The sequence below is a fragment of the Coregonus clupeaformis genome, unplaced genomic scaffold (assembly GCF_020615455.1).
Source record: "Coregonus clupeaformis isolate EN_2021a unplaced genomic scaffold, ASM2061545v1 scaf0872, whole genome shotgun sequence".
Classification (NCBI taxonomy): Eukaryota; Metazoa; Chordata; class Actinopteri; order Salmoniformes; family Salmonidae; genus Coregonus; species Coregonus clupeaformis.
In genome coordinates, this window is record NW_025534326.1 from 7,490 (window position 1) to 30,906 (window position 23,417).

General features: G+C 49.0%; 1 protein-coding gene across 1 annotated transcript; it reads right to left on the reverse strand.

Moving 5' to 3' along the window:
• Window positions 1–1,524: 1,524 nt before the first annotated feature.
• Window positions 1,525–22,272, reverse strand: LOC121555440 (inner nuclear membrane protein Man1). The gene is made up of 11 exons (XM_041869285.2): window positions 20,555–22,272; window positions 17,080–17,120; window positions 14,410–14,479; window positions 13,470–13,629; window positions 12,829–12,974; window positions 12,187–12,391; window positions 8,131–8,309; window positions 5,753–5,834; window positions 5,215–5,320; window positions 3,853–3,931; window positions 1,525–2,000 (listed from the first exon to the last, which is right to left on the reverse strand). Exons 1-11 carry the CDS (start codon window positions 22,113–22,115, stop codon window positions 1,822–1,824), a joined length of 2,808 nt encoding a protein of 935 aa, XP_041725219.2. The 5' UTR covers window positions 22,116–22,272; the 3' UTR covers window positions 1,525–1,821.
• Window positions 22,273–23,417: the final 1,145 nt, after the last annotated feature.

The window sequence follows — 23,417 nt, forward strand, 5'->3', positions numbered from 1 at the left end:
TTAAAAAATCCTTCTTTAACCACCTGTCTCCTCGCCTTCATCTACACCGATTGAAGTGGATTTAACAAGCGACATCAATAAAGGGATCATAGCCTTCACCTGGTCAGTCGGTGTCATGGAAAGAGCAGGTGTTCTTAATGTTTTGTATACTCAGTGTACGCGCACGTCCCAAATGGCCACCCTATTTATTCCCTATATATAGCGGGGCTCTGGTCAAAAAGTAGTGCACTATAAACTGGAAAAGGAGTGCCATTTGGGTTGCAGGAAGCCTAGGTATGCATACATCCCATGTTCCAGCAGAAGTCTATGTGGATGGAACAATTAAAAGAGCATGAACCATAAATCAATTAGAAATCAAAAACAGTTGTTATTCATGAAAACAGTAACACAAAACAATATAACATTGGAATCCATTGGAATATATTCTGACTGACTGGAGAAGCGCTTCAGGAGCTTGAGGGAGGAAAGATACTTAAAAATGGCCACCAATACTTAAAAAAAAGACAGAAAAGCAAAGAAGCCAAAAAAAATAAAAAAAATAAAAAATAAAAATGGACGACTGACTGACCGCCCACGTTATTGCTCCCTCTTCTCTGAGCGCCACAGTGAGGGAGTCTCTCTCTAAGACGTAGGCCCAGAGTGCACTAACACCACCAGCCAAAAATCACTGTCTCGCAAACAAGTTACCCATGGATGTTATCCTCCCCAACCCTCACAAAAAACGCTTCCACCTCTGATACAGAATCTGATGCAGTCAGCACGTTAAAAGAGAAATTGGGAGCGGTAGGCCGGAAAAAATGAGCTTATGGTTTTGCTTTATTAATACAGACAACTCAAAAAAGGAAGCCACCGCCACCAACCAACCATTCAACATGTATCTACAGCTTCCAGCTAGCACCAGCCTTTCCCCCGCCGCTCCACTAAAACACCAAAAGAAAAAAAAGGGATTACGTCCTCCAGGAAATAAACATCCACATTATGTTATAAATTCAAAAGCTTAAATAAGAGGCATACTTTAACCAGCACATGCAGCAATTTCAATGTATAGCCCAACTCAACTCCTTGAGAAATCATGGGGCCAGTCATTAAAAGAGGGGATGGTGGGAAGGAGGGGAGACGAGAGAAAGAAGGGATTGTTTCTCTCTCATTTCTCTCTTTAAATATGCCATTAGAAACGAAATGGAAGTTTGTTTCCTTGTTAAATCCATAAAAGTTTGTAATACAAAAAGACAAATTTAAATAGTGTCGACGGCACCAGCGAATCACACAACTCCAGCTCTCATGGAGAGCTCAGACCACGCCCCCTAGTCTCCAATCTCCCAGCCCATTGGTTGTTCAAGCGGTCTTCCAAAGTTTAGCTCACCGCTTTGTTTTCAACACTGATTGTTCTTTACAACAAAAACACCACAGGTCTGTCAGTCAGTCTAAATCCTCCCAACCACTCCTGTGGTCCAGACAGGTTGTGGACAACCAACAGTCAGACAGTCAGTCAGTCAGTCCCCTTAAAGAGAAAACAAAAGCCCTGTGAGTTGAGACAGACGGTTCACCCAGCCCTGTGAGTTGGACAGACGGTTCACCCAGCCCTGTGAGTTGGATAGACGGTTCACCCAGCCCTGTGAGTCGAGACAGACGGTTCACCCAGCCCTGTGAGTTGACAGACCAAGCCACCATCACCCCCAGTGGAGGCTGGCTAAGGGGAGACTGAAGGAAGGGGGGCTTGTGTTGAGGTGAGACCGTTACACTGTGGTAAGAAGGAGCTGGTTGGGTTGGTAGCTGTGGGGTTGAGGGAGAGAGGAGGCTGGGGTAATCTGCCCCCCCCCCTCAGGAGAAGCCTAGAGAGTTAGCGTTAGTGCTGGTATCAGGGCTGGTGTGGTGACGTAGCCTGGACATGGTGTTCATGTGAGTACCAGAGGGCTTCAGGGAGGTGGTACAGCCCTGGGCCTGGGGAAACCGCTGGTGGTAGCGGTCCAGACGCAGGTACTTCACCGTCACCAGCTTCCCTGGGAGGGGGAGGGAGGGAGGAGAGACGGGAGGGGGAGGGAGGAGAAAGGGAGGGGGGAGGGAGGAGGGAGGAGAGACGGGAGGGGAGGAGACGGAGGGGAGGAGAGACGGGAGGGGAGGAGAGACGGGGAGGGAGGGAGGGAGAGACGGGAGGGGAGGAGAGACGGGAGGGAGAGCGGGAGGGAGGGAGGGAGGGAGAGACGGGAGGGAGGAGAGACGGAGGGAGGGAAAGCGTAGGGAGGGAGAGAGGGGAGGAGAGGAGAGAGGGAGGGGAGGAGAGAGGAGGAGGAGGAGAGAGGGAGGAGGAGAGACGGGAGGTAGGGAGGGAGGGAGAGACGGGAGGTAGGAGGGAGAGAGAGACGGAGGGAGGAGAGACGGGAGGGGAGGAGAGAGGGGGGAGGAGAGACGGGAGGAGGGAGGGAGGAGAGACGGGAGGTAGGGAGGGAGGGAGAGACGGGAGGTAGGGAGGGAGAGAGAGACGGGAGGTAGGGAGGGAGAGAGAGACGGGAGGGAGAGAGGGAGGGGAGGAGAGGAGAGACGGGAGGGGAGGAGAGACGGGGGGGGAGGAGAGAGGGAGGGAGGAGAGACGGGAGGTAGGGAGGGAGGGAGAGACGGGAGGGGAGGAGAGAGGGAGGGAGGAGAGACGGGAGGTAGGGAGGGAGGGAGAGACGGGAGGTAGGGAGGGAGAGAGAGACGGGAGGGGAGGAGAGACGGTAGGGAGGGAGAGAGAGACGGGAGGGGAGGAGAGACGGGGAGGGAGGGAGAGAGAGAGAGACGGGAGGGGAGGAGAGACGGGAGGGAGGGAGAGAGAGAGAGACGGGAGGGGAGGAGAGACGGTAGGGAGGGAGAGAGAGACGGGAGGGGAGGAGAGACCGGAGGGAGGGAGAGAGAGACGGGAGGGGAGGAGAGACGGGGAGGGAGGGAGGGAGGGAGGGAGGGAGGAGGGAGGAGGAGGTAGGGAGGGAGGGAGAGACGGGGGGAGGGAGGGAGGGAGAGACGGGAGGGGAGGAGAGACGGGAGGGGAGGAGAGACAGGAGGAGGAGAGGGAGGGAGGAGGAGGAGGCAGGGAGGGAGGGAGGGAGGGAGAGACGGGAGGTAGGGAGGGGAAACGGTAGGGAGGGAGAGAGAGACGGGAGGGAGAGAGAGAGACGGAGGGAGGGAGGGAGAGAGAGACGGGAGGAGGAGAGACGGGAGGTAGGGAGGGAGGGAGAGACGGGAGGTAGGGAGAGACGGGGGAGGGAGGGAGAGACGGGAGGTAGGGAGAGACGGGGGAGGAGGAGGGAGAGACGGGGAGGTAGGGAGAGACGGGAGGTAGGGAGAGACGGGAGGTAGGGAGAGACGGGAGGTAGGGAGAGACGGGAGGGAGGGAGAGACGGGAGGGAGGGAGAGACGGGGAGGGAGGGAGAGGCAGGGAGGGTAGGGGGAGAGAGGGGGAGGGAGGGAGGGAGACGGGAGGGAGGGAGGGAGGCAGGGAGGGAGGGAGGGAGGACGGGAGGAGGGAGGGAGGGAGGAGGAGGGAGGGAGGGAGGAGGGAGGGCGGGAGGGAGGGAGCGACGGGAGGGAGGGAGGGAGGGAGAGACGGGAGGGAGGGATAGGGAGGGAGAGAGAGAGAGAGACAATGAAGACCAACCATGTGACTAAATCTCTTAAATCCTTCCTACTTTATCCAGTATCAATTACCACAACACCACATGACTAGTAGTACAAATGCTATTGGCTCATAGTTTGCAAACAAGGGATTGTTGAAATGTTCAGCACCAGGACCTCAGCAGGGAACAACAAGGTCCATTAGAGGATGAAGCCCAAACAAGTGTGTTGATGCTAAAGCCATGTCATTTAAAATGGATTTACCATCGAACCAGGAGCCGTGTAGCGCCTTGAAGGCTTTCCCTGAGTGCTCTGATGACAGACACTTCACATAGACACAGCCCTGGGGGGAGAAGAGGGGGGAGAGAGAGAGGGGAGAGAGACACAGAGAGAGAGAGAGATTATTTTCCCATTTGTACTTTAACTATTTGCACATTGTTACAACACTGTATATAGACATAATATGACATTTTAAATGTCTTTATTCTTTTGAAACTTCTGAGTGTAATGTTTACTGTTAATGTTTATTTCACTTTTGTTTACTATGTACTTCACTTGCTTTGGCAATGTTAACATACGTTTCCCATGCCAATAAAGCCCTTAAATTGAATTGAATTGAGAGAGAGAGAGAGAGGGGAGGGGAGGAGAGAGAGAGAGCAGAGAGACAGAGAAGAGAGAGAGAGACAGAGAGACAGAGAGACAGAGAGACAGAGAGACAGAGAGACAGAGAGACAGAGAGAGAGACAGAGAGACAGAGAGAGAGAGAGAGAGAGAGACAGAGAGACAGAGAGACAGAGAGACAGAGAGACAGAGAGACAGAGAGACAGAGAGACAGAGAGACAGAGAGACAGAGAGAGAGAGAGAGAGAGAGAGAGAGAGAGAGAGAGAGAGAGAGAGAGAGAGAGAGAGAGAGAGAGAGAGAGAGAGAGAGAGAGAGAGAGAGAGAGAGAGAGAGAGAGAGAGAGAGAGGTTAACAAGCTCTTCTACCACAGGTTGTAACAGGCCACATCACTCTGCCTGTAGAGAGACACACACTGCAATATATAACAATCATATGGCTGTTGGTCCATCTGGTCAGTGAATATATAACAACCATATGGCTGTTGGTCACATCTGGTCAGTGAATATATAACAACATATGGCTGTTGGTCACATCTGGTCAGTGAATATATAACAACCATATGGCTGTTGGTCACATCTGGTCAGTGAATATATAACAATCATATGGCTGTTGGTCACATTGGTCAGTGAATATAAAAACATATGGCTGTTGGTCACATCTGGTCAGTGAATATATAACAATCATATGGCTGTTGGTCACATCTGGTCAGTGAATACAAACATATGGCTGTTGGTCCATCTGGTCGTGATACAAACCATATGGCTGTTGGTCACATCTGGTCAGTGAATATATAAAACATATGGCTGTTGGTCACATCTGGTCAGTGAATATCAAGTGTATAGAGTCAGTCCAAAACCACTAGAAATCTGGTGAATAAGAACCGAGACATTGTGTACGTCCCAAATGGGAGCCTATTCCCTATATAGTGCACTACACTTTGACCAGTTTTCCCCCATTTGGAAAACAGCCATTGCGTGCTATAAAAAAACAGCTGTGACACTCACCTCTCTGGAGTTCTTGTCGACAGCGATGTGGACGATACCGTCGTTGTCACAACACTTCTCCAAGATGGCCTCGTGGATGGCCAGGTGCCAGTTTTCACCAACCTCCCTGTTACACACACACACACACACACACACACAGGGGTTAGACGTCAGCTCGGAGTCCTAACCCACCTCTAACCTGGTAAGTCAAGAACACACAGGTAGGACAGGTCACTACATGGGGTACACACAGGTGTCATTCCACTGGAATAGGTGTTCCATGGTTGGACTACGTCACATGTAGACAGACGGCTCTAGCCCCCAGTGAAACCACTTGATGCAATTTATATCTAAGAGTTGAGGGCGATGATGTTGGCTTAGTCATTATGTATGCATGTATGCATGTATGCATGTATGTATGTATGTATGTATGCAGCTGCTGCCACTGACATGCAAAAAGGACGTTTTAGTCCGCTGATGAGTACCACGCTCAGCCCCCAACACAACCCTAAAGATTTACGCCGAAGACGTTTGCTTAGTAATAACCTCCGGTACTCACATGACTGGATCAAACATGTTTCTGATCTTGAGACACGGTGTTAAACTGTTGGGAGGGGAGTTCCTCCTGTCCAGAGGGAATGCTGAGAGGAGAGAGACAGGAAAGAGACGTTAGATGGAGAGAGACAGAGACAGGAAAGAGACGTTAGATGGAGAGAGACAGAGACAGGAAAGAGACGTTAGATGGAGAGAGACAGAGACAGGAAAGAGACGTTAGATGGAGAGAGACAGAGACAGGAAAGAGACGTTAGATGGAGAGAGACAGAGACAGGAAAGAGACGTTAGATGGAGAGAGACAGAGACATGAAAGAGACGTTAGATGGAGAGAGACAGAGACAGAAAAGAGACGTTAGATGGAGAGAGACAGAGACAGGAAAGAGACGTTAGATGGAGAGAGACAGAGACAGGAAAGAGACGTTAGATGGAGAGAGACAGAGACAGGAAAGAGACGTTAGATGGAGAGAGACAGAGACAGGAAAGAGACGTTAGATGGAGAGAGACAGAGACAGGAAAGAGACGTTAGATGGAGAGACAGGAAAGAGACGTTATGAGAGACAGGAAAGAGACGTTAGATGGAGAGAGACAGGAAAGAGACGTTAGATGGAGAGAGACAGGAAAGAGACGTTAGATGGAGAGAGACAGAGACAGGAAAGAGACGTTAGATGGAGAGAGACAGAGACAGGAAAGAGACGTTAGATGGAGAGAGACAGAGACAGGAAAGAGACGTTAGATGGAGAGAGACAGAGACAGGAAAGAGACGTTAGATGGAGAGAGACAGAGACAGGAAAGAGACGTTAGATGGAGAGAGACAGAGACAGGAAAGAGACGTTAGATGGAGAGAGACAGAGACAGGAAAGAGACGTTAGATGGAGAGAGACAGACAGGAAAGAGAAACGTTAGATGGAGAGAGACAGGAAAGAGACGTTAGACATACAGTATAACAGGAGGGAAGCAACCTTTTTTTATTTCTGACATACACTATTGACCAAAAATATGTGGACACCTGCTCATCGAACATCTCATTCCAAAATCACGGGCATTAATATGGAGTTGGTCCCCCCCTTTGCTGCTATAACAGCCTCCACTCTTCTGGGAAGGCTTTCCACTAGATGTTGGAACATTGCTGCGGGGACTTGTTTTCATTCAGCCACAAGCATTAGTGAGGTCGGGCACTGATGTTGGGCGATTAGGCCTGGCTCACAGTCGGCGTTCCAATTCATCCCAAAGGTGTTAGATGGGGTTGAGGTCAGGGCTCTGTGCAGACCAGACAAATTCTTCCACACCGATCTCGACAAACCATTTCTGTATGGACTTCACTTTGTGCCCGGGGGCATTGTCATGCTGAAACAGGAAAGGGCCTTCCCCAAACTGTTGCCACAAAGTTGGATGCAATGAATCATCTAGAATGTCATTGTATGCTATAGCGTTAAGATTTCCCTTCACTGGAACTAAGGAGCCTGAACCATGAAAACAGCCCCAGACCATTATTCCTCCTCCACCAAACTTTACAGTTGGCACCATGCATTGGGGCAGGTAGCGTTGTCCTGGCATCCGCCAAACCCAGATTTGTCCGTCGGACTGCCAGATGGTGAAGCGTGATTCATCACTCCAGAGAAGGCGTTCCCCACTGCTCCAAAGTCCAATGGCTCGGCCATGGAAACCCATTTCATGAAGCTCCTGACGAACAGTTCTTGTGCTGACATTGCTTCCAGAGGCAGTTTGGAACTCGGTAGTGAGTGTTGCAAATGAGTACAGACGATTTTTACGCGCTACGAGCTTCAGCACTCGGCAGTCCCGTTCTGTGAGCTTCTGTGGCCTACCACTTCGCTGCTGAGCCGTTGTTGCTCCTAGACGTTTCCACTTCACAATAACAGCACTTACAGTTGACCGGGGCAGCTCTAGCAGGGCAGACATTTGACAAACTGACTTGTTGGAAAGGTGGCATCCTATGACGGTGCCACGTTGAAAGTCACTGAGCTCTTCAATAAGGCCATTCTACGGCCAATGTTTGTCTATGGAGATTGCATGGCTGTGTGCTCGATTTTATACATCTGTCAGCAGCGGGTGTGGCTGAAATAGCCCAATCCACTCATTTGAAGGGGGTGTCCACATACTTTTGTATATATTAGTGTTTTTACATATACTGTACATGTTCTTCGTTAGATTCCAATGCATTGGTCTCCTTAATACAGTACACTTTACATTGACCAAAACTCCATCTACAACCTACATGCTGCACATAAAAGCCAAGGTACACGCTGCTCTTGGAAACCATAACCCAACTCCTTCACAGTTAAGGGACTAGGTCTGCGTCCCAAATGGCAGGGCTCCGGTCAAAAGGAGTGCCGTTCACAGGGAACAGGGTGCCAGGTTAGTTACCTTTGCCCTGCCAGACTTTGGAGGGGATGAGTGAGATCTGGTCGCAGCTCAGAGACGGCTGGAGCCACCTCCACACCAGGAAGTCAGCTCCACCAATCCGCTGAGACTCCGTCCTGATACGGCTATCGTTGGCTGAGAGGAAGGTCACGGCCCGGTCCCAAACCTTCTTCAGCTTCTTTCTGTGATGGTAGAATAGAAACTAACAGTTATCGTCACTAGCTTGTCTCTCTGAATGTTAGAATATAAACTAACAGTTATTAATCACTAGCTTGTCTCTCTGGTAGAATAGAAACTAACAGTTATTGTCACTAGCTTGTCTCTCTGGCATGGCAGGAAAACACAGTTAAACTGAACAAGATGGGATTTGTTCCCTGAAACTGACATTGCTCCTCGGGGGCTAAACAACTGAATCTGCCCTAAACACAAACTAGTATAGGAAGTTAACTGTACGGATCTCATGGACTTCAAGAAGCCATGTCCATTTTTGTCGATAGCTAAGTGGTTACACAAACAGTGGAGTGTGATGATAGTTTCGTTGGAAGTTGAGGGTGGTTCTGTACTGTAGGACCCTATAAAATCTGTAACATTTTTGCCTGGTTCCATTAGTTTCCCCCCCCCCCAAAATTCAATTTCCTCCTTTTAGTTTTTCCAGGTTTCCGTTTTTTCCCAGTTTTTGCTCTCAAAATCAAACTTTTTTTTAATAGGAAAACAACTAAATTGGATATTCTAAGCCCACAACAACGCTTAAACCACATCAGGAGTCCACTTTTGAGGTCTGGGAAAAATCTAATAAATGTTTATATATTTTGGTGTAGTTCCCCTTTTAATTAAACTGTGAACCAGCCAGAGACCATCGTTTGGTTAGCGACGTTTCAATGTTTCTGTAGCGCTCATGGGATTGCAAAGTTTGCCAAACAAAATGGCCACTGGATTGACGCAAATAATCAGGATATCATTCTGCCAGGTAGGCATAGTCTACTTTGTAGTTAACATTTAATTGAGAAGATTTTGGGGAACTTTTCCATCTACCAGAAGAGAGGTTGTCAATATATTAGCATCAATCTCCAACACAAAGTGGTGGACAGACAAGACAGACCAGAGACAAACAGACAAGACAGACCAGAGACAGACAGACAAGACAGACCAGAGACAGACAGACAGACAAGACCAGAGACAGACAGACAAGACAGACAGACCAGAGACAGACAGACAGACCAGACCAGAGACAGACAGACAGACCAGACCAGAGACAGACAGACAGACCAGACCAGAGACAGACAGACAGACCAGACCAGAGACAGACAGACAGACAGACAGACAAGAGACAGACAGACCAGAGACAGACAGACCAGAGACAGACAAGACAGACCAGAGACAGACCAGAGACAGACAGACCAGAGACAGACAGACCAGAGACAGACAGACAGACCAGAGAGAGACAGATAGACAGACAGACCAGAGACAGACAGACAGACAGACCAGAGACAGACAGACCAGAGACAGACAGACCAGAGACAGACAGACCAGAGACAGACAAGACAGACAAGACAGACCAGAGACAGACAGACCAGAGACAGACAGACCAGAGACAGACAGACAGACAGACCAGAGAGAGACAGATAGACAGCAGACCAGAGACAGACAGACCAGAGACAGACAGACCAAGACAGACCAGAGAGAGACAGAAGACAGACAGACCAGAGACAGAAGACAGACAGACCAGACCAGAGACAGACAGACAGACCAGACCAGAGACAGACAGACAGACCAGACCAGAGACAGACAGACAGACCAGACCAGAGACAGACAGACAAGACAGACAGACCAGAGACAGACAGACAGACCAGACCAGAGACAGACAGACAAGACAGACAGACCAGAGACAGACAGACAGACCAGACCAGAGACAGACAGACAAGACAGACCAGAGACAGACAGACAGACAAGACAGACCAGAGACAGACAGACAAGACAGACCAGAGACAAGACAGACCAGAGACAGACAGACCAGAGACAGACAGACAAGACAGACAGACCAGAGACAGACAGACAGACCAGACAGACCAGAGACAGACAGACAGACAGACAGACAAGACAGACCGACAAGGAAGGAAGGCAGGCAGGACAGACAGGACAGACAGGACAGACAGGACAGACAGGGGCATTCCTGTGCCGTTGCCTGAAAATACGAATCACAGTACGGTTACATGCGCACAATACCATTATTGTGCAGTCTGGTTAATATCATAGTTTTAAAACGTTTTCGTTCTACCACGTGTTTTTTTTTTGGAGAAGGCTATTTGAGTTCGGACAAAGTTTGTAAGTGAAAACTATTTCTAAGATGCATACTTTCAGTTTTTCCTAACTCACTACACTCGCACATAAGAGGGAGGCTTGCGCTGCCCGGAGCTGGCACATGCGCAGATCAAACACACTGCTGGAACGCCGATTAAGCGGTTTACATTTCCTAATCATTTGAAAGATTGCTCAGAAAACCAGGTGTTTTAAATCGGTGTATGCTTACCCGGACAGATAGGATACATGTGGATACGTTTTGATCTTACGATTAGCAGGTGTTTACATCACTGCCATAATCAGTTTAATATCGAATTATTAGTGTGCATGTAAACGTACTCACTGATGCATTTTGTTCATGTCTTATGATAAACTTGGGCAAATGTAATGCATTTTCTAATAAGTTCAATACATTTAGTTGATTCCCTACTAAATTCAATAGATTTTTTGAATATTGTTGAACTCTGTTTTAATGTCTGGATTCCATGATTCCGTCCACAACGCAGATTTTATAGGGCCCCTAGTACTGGTACTGACCTGTCCTGGGGTTGGACCAGGAAGTCAGTACTGACCTGTCCTGGGGTTGGACCAGGAAGTCAGTACTGACCTGTCCTGGGGTTGGACCAGGAAGTCAGTACTGACCTGTCCTGGGGTTGGACCAGGAAGTCAGTACTGACCTGTCCTGGGGTTGGACCAGGAAGTCAGTACTGACCTGTCCTGGGGTTGGACCAGGAAGTCAGTACTGACCTGTCCTGGGGTTGGACCAGGAAGTCAGTACTGACCTGTCCTGGGGTGGGACCAGGAAGTCAGTACTGACCTGTCCTGGGGTTGGACCAGGAAGTCAGTACTGACCTGTCCTGGGGTTGGAACAGGAAGTCAGTACTGACCTGTCCTGGGGTTGGACCAGGAGTCTCTGACGTGAGGGATGGGTCGGTAGAGGTTAGTACTGACCTGTCCTGGGATTGGACCAGGAGTCTCTGACGTGAGGGATGGGTCGGTAGGTTAGTACTGACCTGTCCTGGGGTTGGACCAGGAAGTCTCTGACGTGAGGGATAGGTCGGTAGGGGGTTAGTACAGACCTGTCCTGGGGTTGGGGTTGGACCAGGAGTCTCTGACGTGAGGGATGGGCCGGTAGGGGGTCAGTACTGACCTGTCCTGGGGTTGGACCAGGGAGTCTCTGACGTGAGGGATGGGTAGGTAGGGGGTTAGTACTGACCTGTCCTGGGGTTGGACCAGGAAGTCAGTACTGACCTGTCCTGGGGTTGGACCAGGAAGTCTCTGATGTGAGGGTTGGCAGGAGTCAGTAGGGGGTTGGACCAGGAAGTAGTACTGACCTGTCCTGGGGTTGGACCAGGGAGTCTCTGACGTGAGGGATGGGTAGGTAGGGGGTTAGTACTGACCTGTCCTGGGGTTGGACCAGGGAGTCTCTGACGTGAGGGATGGGTCGGTAGGGTAGTACTGACCTGTCCTGGGGTTGGACCAGGAGAGTCAGTACTGACCTGTCCTGGGGTTGGACCAGGGAGTCTCTGACGTGAGGGATGGGTCGGTAGGGGGTTAGTACTGACCTGTCCTGGGGTTGGACCAGGAGTCTCTGACGTGAGGATGGGTAGGTAGGGGGTTAGTACTGACCTGTCCTGGGGTTGGACCAGGGAGTCTCTGACGTGAGGGATGGGTCGGTAGGGGGTTAGTACTGACCTGTCCTGGGGTTGGACCAGGGAGTCTCTGACGTGAGGGATGGGTCGGTAGGGGGTTAGTACTGACCTGTCCTGGGGTTGGACCAGGGAGTCTCTGACGTGAGGGATGGGTAGGTAGGGCTGGAGGTCATTGTTCTCCTGACATGCCGCGTTGTGGCTCTTCAGAACATCGATGATTCTCTCCACCATGTCATACATCTGCCTGGTCTCCTCCTCCTCTCTCCTCCAACGGTACTTCATGTAGTAGATTACACCCCACACCAGACCAATCACTAGAGAGAGAGAGAGCAGGTTAGATACTTAATGTAGTAGATTACACCCCACACCAGACCAATCACTAGAGAGAGAGAGAGAGAGAGAGAGCAGGTTAGATACTTCATGTAGTAGAATACACCCCAGACCAGACCAATCACTAGAGAGAGAGAGAGAGACAGAGAGAGAGACAGAGAGAGACACAGAGAGAGAGACAGAGAGAGACACAGAGAGAGACACAGAGAGAGACACAGAGAGAGACACAGAGAGAGACACAGAGAGAGAGACACCACAGACCAGACCAACACAGAGAGAGAGAGAGACAGAGAGAGAGACAGAGAGAGAGAGACACACACAGAGAGAGAGAGAGAGACAGAGAGAGAGAGAGAGAGACAAAGAGAGAGAGAGAGACAGAGAGAGAGAGACAGAGAGAGAGAGACAGAGATAGATTTCTAACCTGTTAGGATGAGCAGCAGCCTGTGGATGACTGTAAAGAAGGCTCTTCTGAAGCGGCAGGAGAAGGACATTTTGGGGTGGGTCGATTCCAGACGAGTCACCTCACTCACCTCCGCTACCGTCTCCTCTGGGTTATCCCCGATCAGCCTGGCAGAGAAGAGGAGAGAGAGAGAGAGAGAGAGAGAGAGAGAGGAGGAGGGAGGAAGAGAGAGGTGAGGAGGGAGAGAGGAGGGGGGAGGGAGGAGAGGAGAGGGAGGAGGGAGAAGGGAGAGGGGAGAAGGGAGAGGGAGAGGAGGGAGAGAGGAGAGGGGAGGAGGGAGAGAGGGAGAGGGGAGGAGGGAGAGGGGAGGGAGGAGAGAGAGGAGAGGGGAGGAGGGAGAGAGGGGAGGAAGGAGAGGGAGAGAGAGGAGAGGAGAAGGAGGGGAGGAGGGAGAGGTGCCATTAGTATGAGAATACATCACAGTGGGCGATAACAGGGTCCTGTTCATTAGGCACCAAACAGAAGAACACAGACAAACAGGGAGAGACACCCTGGACTACCTGGTCCAATATGAAATGCCCAGTTTGGTTTTCTGTTGCAAAGCGTTTTTTTAAACTGCATGCCCTAATGACCACGACCCTAGACGCTCTTCCCTTATTTACCGTATGCCAACATCCTCCCCTGACCGTATGATCCACTCCAGAGAGAGGAGTAGCCAGTGACGGTAGTCCTCATTCTGCTGTATCAGATAGTCAGAGGCATCCTCCATAGACAGACTCCTGTTGGCCTGCTGCTGCTCCGGGTCTGTACAGTCATGTTGTCCTGATGGGGGGGACAATATTAAACGTTAGCTCCAGATAAACCACTTATTATTAGACAGACAGGCGGACTGACACCTCATTTCAACAGTAATCCACGGAGTTAAGATTTCAAACTATCCTTGAGCTGTTAGTGTCGTCATTACAGCAAAAAAAAAAAAAAGGTGTGCCATTTGACTACATATACTGAGTGAACAGAACATTAGGAACACCTTCCTAATATTGAGTTAGGGATGCTGGCCCATGTTGACTCCAATGCTTCCCAAAGTTGTGTCAAGTTGGCTGGATGTCCTTTGGGTGGTGGACCACTCTTGATACACACGGAAAACTGTTGAGTGTGAAAAACCCAGCAGCGTTGCAGTTCTTGGCACAAACCGGTGCATCTGGCACCTACTACCGTACCCCGTTCAAAGGCACTTAAATATTTTGTCTTGCCCATTCACCCTCTGAATGGCACACATACACAATCCATGTCTCAATTGTCACAAGGCTTAAAAATCCTTCTTTAACCCCGTCTCCTCCCCTACATCTACACTGATTGAAGTGGATTTAACAAGTGACATCAATAAGGGATCATAGCTTTCACCTGGATTCACCTGGTCAGTCGGTGTCATGGAAAGAGCAGAGTTTTGTACACGGTGTACACCCTGGGGTCTTCATTTGAAAACGACACATTCTAACTATTTAAGCATAGCATACAGCCAATGTTGGAGGATGGAAGAATCTAATTTAATTGAGAACAAAAACAACAACAAAAAATCTGCAAGATCCTTTCTTAACGTACCAGCAACATTAGCCAGGTGGTCATGAAGTTTGAGTAGGAGTTTCAGAATGGTGTCCTGCTCCGTCTTGTTCTGAAATCCACAAAAGATCAAGTCAATATTTCTGTGGCAGTATTACAGACATCTGTCAACACAAATTACGTACTGCTAAAGTCTATTTATTCATGTTTTTCAGGTAAATGCTCACGTGTGGCCGTATTAGAGATAATGTTTCATGTAGACTACTATACATACAAGCCATCTTTCAGTCCTATACGTTACAATATCACTGTCTTGTTAGCAGGGCCTGAAACTAACTTTTGGTCCACCAGCCACTGTAGATATAGAAATCAATCAAATCTACCAGCCACTCAGATATTCTGCCAAAATTACACACAAAAAAAAACCCAGATAAGCATGCTTTAATGTTTATTAAACAATTAAAATGTATGACAAATAAGGTGGTATATTGCTTAATTTCATGAAATATTTTGTGACTTAACCAAAATATCATGTAACCTGCCCCTTTAAGGGTGGGAGGTGACCTCTGCTGAGTCATGTTTGTGCCTGTGAGATTGAGAGAGTGACTAGCATCCGCGTGGTCCTCTCTTCCCTAGCAGTTGGAACTCAAAACATAGAAAAAAAAAACCTGGCTGGTGAACAAAACAAATGTAAATAGCCAAGAAACACGAGGACAAAGTCTCACTTTGCAGACTTTCATTTCAAGTAAATTTGACCAAAAATGCTACTGCAGCATTTATTAAGCTATAAAATGTGATCATACTTGACTATTTATATTCACAGATGCGCGAGTGAAAACGCTTGCCCTGTGGAGCCCTGACCATCCGCCAACGTGGCTGGTGAAATAGACATCTTCTTACCCGCCAAAGCCAAAACCTAATCAATAACGTCTCTCCGCAGACCGCAGTTACTACATGCCACGCCCACTACGCGTCACTTATTAAAAATGCTGTGCCCGCCGCCATTGAGCCCGCTAGCTCCGCCTCTGGTCCACACTCCAGCACAGTAGGTGGCGGTAACGCACCGACGTTGGATGCCAATCGCTGAACAAACTCCCACCGAAGGAGGGAGGCTGCTAGCTAGCTAGGCTAGGGGACAGCGGCACACAGAGTCCTTCGATCCCGCCTGCCGAGCACTGCTTTCCTGCAGTTCTGTTAACGTTATGGCGAGGGAAGTAGCTAGCTAGTGTCGCCAACCCAACTCTTGCGTGGCCCTACCGGGTAGTGATTACCCTCGCCGTAACGTTAAAATAACTGCGGGAAAGCAGTGCTCCGCAGGCGGAGGGGCGAAGGACTCTGTACCGCTGTCCCCTAGCCTAGCTAGCTAGCAGGCGGAGGGGCAAAGGACTCTGTACCGCTGTCCCCTAGCCTAGCTAGCTAGCAGGCGGATGGGCGAAGGACTCTGTACCGCTGTCCCCTAGCCTAGCTAGCTAGCAGGCGGAGGGGCGAAGGACTCTGTGTACCGCTGTCCCCTAGCCTAGCTAGCTAGCAGGCGGAGGGGCGAAGGACTCTGTGTACCGCTGTCCCCTAGCCTAGCTAGCTAGCAGGCGGAGGGGCGAAGGACAGTATGTGCCGGTGTCCCCTAGCCTAGCTAGCTAGCAGGCGGATGGGCGAAGGACTCTGTGTACCGCTGTCCCCTAGCCTAGCTAGCTAGCAGGCGGAGGGGCGAAGGACAGTATGTGCCGGTGTCCTAGCTAGCTAGCAGCCTCAATGGCAGTGGGCGTGGCACGTAGTAAGGGATGTGTAGTGGGAGCATCACGTAGTAAGAGACGTGTAGTGGGAGCATCACGTAGTAAGGGACGTGTAGTGGGAGCATCACGTAGTAAGGGACGTGTAGTGGGAGCATCACGTAGTAAGGGGACGTGTAGTGGGAGCATCGCGTAGTAAGGGACGTGTAGTGGGAGCATCACGTAGTAAGGGACGTGTAGTGGGAGCATCACGTAGTAAGGGACGTGTAGTGGGAGCATCACGTAGTAAGGGACGTGTAGTGGGAGCATCACGTAGTAAGGGACGTGTAGTGGGAGCATCACGTAGTAAGGGATGTGTAGTGGGAGCATCACGTAGTAAGGGATGTGTAGTGGGAGCATCACGTAGTAAGGGATGTGTAGTGGGAGCATCACGTAGTAAGAGACGTGTAGTGGGAGCATCACGTAGTAAGGGGACGTGTAGTGGGAGCATCACGTAGTAAGGGACGTGTAGTGGGAGCATCACGTAGTAAGGGGACGTGTAGTGGGAGCATCACGTAGTAAGGGGACGTGTAGTGGGAGCATCACGTAGTAAGGGGACGTGTAGTGGGAGCATCACGTAGTAAGGGGGACGTGTAGTGGGAGCATCACGTAGTAAGGGACGTGTAGTGGGAGCATCACGTAGTAAGGGGACGTGTAGTGGGAGCATCACGTAGTAAGGGGACGTGTAGTGGGAGCATCACGTAGTAAGGGGACGTGTAGTGGGAGCATCACGTAGTAAGGGACGTGTAGCGGGAGCATCACGTAGTAAGGGACGTGTAGTGGGAGCATCACGTAGTAAGGGACGTGTAGTGGGAGCATCCCGTAGTAAGGGCGCAGAATGCAGTGGGCGGTCTACAGATGTTCATGTTAGGCCCTGATTGTTAGACAGACAGCTACACTAACTTGGCCTTAGGCTAGGGCCGAAATTATAAGAAAATATACTTACATAAGACTTGTCAAACTCGCTGCCAAACGGGTGGTTCTTAACTGAAGAAAGAACAAAAACACAGCAATTATAATCCGACCACGCCCCATTTAATTGAAAGTCTGAAACAGGGGGGCTAGGGGGAGAATAAAGACTGACAGTAAATGAAGACATCACAGATATATGGTCTTTCATTACCTACTGTAGTTAGTGAGGGTTGAGGAGAGACTAGAGAAGACAGTCACAGTGAGGGTTGAGGAGAGACTAGAGAAGACAGTCACAGTGAGGATTGAGGAGAGACTAGAGAAGACAGTCACAGTGAGGACTGAGGAGAGAGACTAGAGAAGACAGTCACAGTGAGGGTTGAGGAGAGACTAGAGAAGACAGTCAGTGAGGGTTGAGGAGAGACTAGAGAAGACAGTCACAGTGAGGACTGAGGAGAGACTAGAGAAGACAGTCACAGTGAGGACTGAGGAGAGAGACTAGAGAAGACAGTCACAGTGAGGACTGAGGAGAGAGACTAGAGAAGACAGTTAGTGAGGGTTGAGGAGAGACTAGAGAAGACAGTCACAGTGAGGGTTGAGGAGAGACTAGAGAAGACAGTCACAGTGAGGACTGAGGAGAGAGACTAGAGAAGACAGTCACAGTGAGGACTGAGGAGAGAGACTAGAGAAGACAGTCACAGTGAGGACTGAGGAGAGAGACTAGAGAAGACAGTCACAGTGAGGATTGAGGAGAGACTAGAGAAGACAGTCACAGTGAGGATTGAGGAGAGACTAGAGAAGACAGTCACAGTGAGGACTGAGGAGAGAGACTAGAGAAGACAGTCACAGTGAGGACTGAGGAGAGAGACTAGAGAAGACAGTCACAGTGAGGACTGAGGAGAGAGACTAGAGAAGACAGTCACAGTGAGGACTGAGGAGAGAGACTAGAGAAGACAGTCACAGTGAGGACTGAGGAGAGAGACTAGAGAAGACAGTCACAGTGAGGATTGAGGAGAGAGAAGACAGTCACAGTGAGGGTTGAGGAGAGACTAGAGAAGACAGTCACAGTGAGATGCTCCAGTCTCTGGCCTGGCCTGCCATGCTCCAGTCTCTGGCCTGCCATGACCACTACTACCACCACCACTACTACTACTACTACTACTACTGTCTGAGCGACCATTCATTATTCAACACTTCCTCCCCACATTAAATGCTTCCTATACAGAGAGCCTGTAGTATACGGTTTAATTATAATGAATGAAGAAAACCTGTAGGCATGAATTTGTCTACAATACCCTATGGTTGGGATATACAGTACCAGTCAAAAGTTTGGACACACCTACTCATTCAAATGTTTTTATTTTTACTATTTTCTACATTGTAGAATAATAGTGAAGACATCAAAACTATGAAATAACACATATGGAATCATGTAGTCACCAAAAAAAGTGTTAAACAAATCAAAATATATTTTATATGAGATTCTTCAAACTAGGTGATCGGATTATCTCTGCATGTGTGGTTCCCACCGTGAAGCACGGAGGAGGTGGTGTGATGGTGTGGGGGTGCTTTGCTGGTGACACTGTGTGATTTAATTAGAATTCAAGGCACACTTAACCAGCATGGCTACCATAGCATTCTGCAGCGATACGCCATCCCATCTGGTTTGCGCTTAGTGGGACTATCATTTGTTTTCCAACAGGTCAATGACCCAAAACACCGGTGTAAGGGCTATTTGACCAAGAAGGAGAGTGATGGAGTGCTGCATCAGATGACCTGGCCTCCACAATCACCCGACCTCAACCCAATTGAGATGGTTTGGGATGAGATGGACCAAAGAGTGAAGGAAAAGCAGCCAACAAGTGCTCAGCATGTGGGAACTCCTTCAAGACTGTTGGAAAAGCATTCCAGGTGAAGCTGGTTGAGAGAATGCCAAGAGTGTGCAAAGCTGTCATCAAGGCAAAGGGTGGCTACTTTGAAGAATCTCAAATATATTTTTGATTTGTTTAACACTTTTTGGTTACTACATGATTCCATATGTGTTATTTCATAGTTTTGATGTCTTCACTATTATTATACAATGTAGAAAATAGTAAAAATAAAGAAAAACCCTTGAATGAGTAGGTGTGTCCAAACTTTTGACTGGTACTGTATATGCATGACCGTAGCCGATCCGTTCAAACCACACCAAGTCAGGACCCTATTTTTTATTTATTTTTTTATCTGAGAAGGTGAACTGAGAAACTAACTGCACTGTAAAATGCAGCTGAATGGGTTATTGAATATTTCATGTGTTTGTGGCTTTGACAGCACTCAGAGGTGCAGTCCTGAGGTAGAGTATGAGTCTAGCTCTAGTGACCAGGCAGGCATTTGCTTAGGCCTATAGTGTTAATACCTCAAGGTAAATACTACAGTATCCGTATTAAGGCAAGGCTCTATCGTGTCATCTGTAACAGCATACCTGGGCACACCTGGGGGAAGGGGAGGGGGATCGTACCCTGAAGCACACACAGTGGGGTTGAATGGGCTAGCTTAGTCGTTAAGAGCGTTGTGCCAGTAACCCGAAAGGTCGCTGGTTCTAATCCCCGAGCCGACTAGGTGAAAAAAATCTGTCGATGTGCCCTTGAGCAAGGCACTTAACCCTAATTGCTCATGTAAGTCGCTCTGGATAAGAGCGTCTGCTAAATGACTAAAATGTAAATTTAGCGGCCGATAGTTAGCCAGCCTATGGAAGCCAATGGATGGGAGGTAGCTTTCTATGTTGACATGCTAATACCTCTGCTGTACCCTCCATAAAAGACGTGTCCCTCTATGTAGAATGATGATGTAGGACTTCCTGTCTTTGAAGGTGTGAAAAAATGGTATGCACTCACTAACTGTAAGTCGCTCTGGATAAGAGCGTCTGCTAAATGACTAAAATGTAAGTGTGAAAATGTGTGAATGGCTCCGAGGGTGACAACTGCTAGGCCTGCTTCGTTACACACTAATTAGTCCTATGAAATCATCGTTTTTAGGCCTAAATTTTTAGGTTCCTTGTGGCGATTTTCTGCTAAGAGGCAAATAACTGATTTTGATGTCCGACAAAGAGTGACTCCGTGCAGAATGCAAAAACTCATCACGTACTGTAGAGTAAACTATAGGAAATCATTTCTGGAGGGTATAGGTTTACATCTCTCCTTATTGTCTTCTAAACATGCTAGTAGCAATTTAAAACCTTTGTTAGATTGTTTTCATATTACAAATGTCCATTGCAAAAGGCTAAAGTCCGGCCGTCCTATGCATAAAGCAGTATCTAGACAGTCAGTCACCTAATATTAAAAAATACCAGGGCTGGTTATCAATCCGTTTTAAATATTGATATTATACTGCAATGTGGAAGCAAATTGAAGCTTTAGAATGCTACAATTGTACAGTAAACCTAGCCACAGAACGATGGATTGGATTGAGAGACAAAAAAACACTACTAGCTAACTATGTTTAGGAAGTTCCATTTCATTGGGCTGTAAACTTACTGACAACATCGACCTCAGAGGCTCCAGACCCCCGCATCCGGAGGTACATGAGGCCGAGCAGGAGGAAGAACAGGCAAGCGGCCATGAGCAACAACATGGACAGGTAGTGGGCGCTGAACCCCCAACCACCGGTGGACGACCCCACCTCCTCCCGCTTGAATTGCTGGAGCAGCTCATCCTCCGGCGCCGTGTGTTTGTGCTTGAGGCTCGACTGGCTGTAGGCATGGTTGTGCCCGCTATGATTCGAATGGTTGGGCCGGTAAGTAGCGGATAGAGTGTTGTAGTTGGAGAATCGCGGTCTCAGGCCGATGCTGAATCGGCTACTGCTGCTGCTGCTGCTAGTGGCGCCATCCTCACTGTCGACGTGGTTTTTGTTGTAGGCGGAGGACGGGGAATTGTTGCCGCTGCTTTCCCCGGGGCTGCCGCGGTCGCTCTCCCCCATCACAGCCGACACGTAGATGGTCCCCCTGGGGTAATGGCGTCGCAGCAAGCCCCCGCTCAGAGACGATTCGCCGGGGCCTCGCTTCTTTCCCTCGTCCTCGTCATCCTCCTCCTCCCCTCGGCCTCCCATCATGTCTAGTCGACTCCTACTAGCGCCAGGCGTGTCATTTAGCCTGATTGCCATGGCTGCAGTCTTTTCCTGGCCGCTCTCTGACCCCCTGGCACTTCTGTGGGGAGACGACTTGAAGGAGTGACTCCGTCTGGAGCAGTGTACCTGTAAGCGGCGGTCTCGTTGACGGTCCTGCCCAGATATGATTCCCTCTTCTTCCTCCTCCTCCGAATCCGAGTAATCTCCGACTAGTTTACTACTGGTATTCAGTGAGTAAGACGCCCTGTTCCCATTCAGAGACCGACTGTCTCTCTCCGTCTCCCCTTGGAAATCTTCTTCCTCTTCGGGCTCTACGTCATAACCCTTCCCCTCCGCGGGCTGCGAGACCTCGAGGCTCGATTTTCCCCGGTCCACCCAGCCGAGAGAACCGGGTCCGCTTCTCCTCCCCTCCAGCAGCCCGGCGGGAGAGGAATTGTTGCTGCTGGTACTCACAGCGACTCCCAGGCTCTTTCGGGCGGCGGTGGCAGCTCCCGTTGTAGGCCTGATCTGCTGTTGTTGTTGGTGGTGGTACGCGGAGCCTCGGTCTCTCCTGCCGCTGTGGTTCGGTCCTCGTTTTTTCTGCGGGGCCTCCACGTCCGATTCGTCCGAGCTAAAGCCCAAAACGAACTTCCCCGCTCCGCCAGCTCGCTTTTCGTTCAGGCCCGGTCGACCGCCGGGGCTCCGGCTGCTAGGGCTCAGGTGCGTGACGTCACCGCTAGCTGGCCTGGCTCCGACTCCCGAAGCTCCCGCCGCTGTGTAGCCGCTGTTGCCATCGCCACTAGTGCCGTTGTTGACGCCGCCACTGTTTCGGTTTTTCCCCGCCCTGGTTCCTTTCTGTTGCTGCTCATCGCGCAGTTTCTTTAGTTTTTTCAAATAAACAGGTCGCGTGTTCTCGGACACCGGGCCTGGGCTGAACCCAAAGCGCTTTAACTCGGAGAAAAGCTCCTCGTCGGTTAGCTGCGCCGTCGCCATCTTTGCTCGAAAACTCAAAAGCTGTGACGGAAGTGACGTACAAATAGCAGAAGCAGACAGAAAGAAAAAAAAGAAGAAGAAAGTCTACCAAAGTCAGTCAGCTGTCTACAGGCAGGGGGCAGGCAGCTCAATGACCTGCTATAAGAACCACCACGTCTAAAAAGTAGGTTCTATCTAGTGTGTGTCTGACAGAATTATATTTAAATGAGTCGTTTTACAAACACATTGTTTTATATGAATATTGATTTAGGAGGTTTGCCTCAAAGGGGAGTCTAAGGGTTGAGCCAATGAAATAGATTCGATTCGATTTTTATTTAGTCACATCCACAGGGTCGCAGATGTAGTTGCAGTGTACAGTGAAATACTTAAGCGCCGAGCTCCAACACTGCATCATTCCTATAATAGTCTATAGGAATCTATAGTCTATTATTTATTGTATTTTGTGAGCACTGTAGACTATTTTGCACAAACCACCTAACTGTATGATAAAGGCCTACTACATAGCCTACTGTATGAGAGACTGTCTTGTATGCATGTCGTGTCACCTTTAGACCAGGTGAGGGCATGATTACATTTACATTTTAGTCATTTAGCAGACGCTCTTATCCAGAGCGACTTACAGTTAGTGAGTGCATACATGTGTGGAATAGGGTTGTAGGAAATGTAGTCTACATTCATTGGAAGTTCACAAATAAGAATTTCGTGATTAATAAAGGTTGTAGGCCTACTGGTTTGAAACATTCTATTGTAGGAGTTTTATGGAGATTTTTTATTTAAAAATAAAATAAAAATGAATTAAAAAATGCTTTATACTCAGTGTAGCCTATGGGATTTGTTCTCCAGTGATCCAGTGAGATTGATTTGAAATATTTAATCAATTGACAAAACTCGGTTGGAATGCAATAAAATAACTAATGTCTGGAATTTCTGCATTCTCACCCGTTTCCACTCAAATACCCCGGAGTCCCATCCTTTAGAAGAAGGCACCAGGTGACATACCACCATCTGAAGTGTTTATCTTGGAGAGTTTATGAGGCTTATAAGACATAGACCACACAGGAAGATGATTTGTCTTGAATTCCCCCCCCTTTTTCCTCTTCCTATTCTGGAAGCTTGAATTGAGTCAATGCAACAAAAAAAATATATAATGTTTCAGAGAATAGGTCTACTAGCAACATCATGCAATTCTCATCACCATGTGAATATTTTGTAGGCTATCAATTATATAATGATTGTTATGTTTATTTTACTGGGATTCATCATAGCTCTGTAGCTCAGCTGGTAGAGCACGGCGCTTGTAAC

Excerpts from the sequence above, each read along its gene's own strand:
- LOC121555440 (XM_041869285.2), bottom strand. The coding sequence starts at position 22,115 with ATGGCGACGGCGCAGCTAACCGACGAGGAGCTTTTCTCCGAGTTAAAG. Across the intron at positions 14,480-17,079 it reads GCGAGTTTGACAAGTCTTAT|AACAAGACGGAGCAGGACAC; the intron begins GTAAGTATATTT and ends TGTGGATTTCAG. Across the intron at positions 8,310-12,186 it reads CTGGTCCAACCCCAGGACAG|AAAGAAGCTGAAGAAGGTTT; the intron begins GTCAGTACTAAC and ends CTACCATCACAG.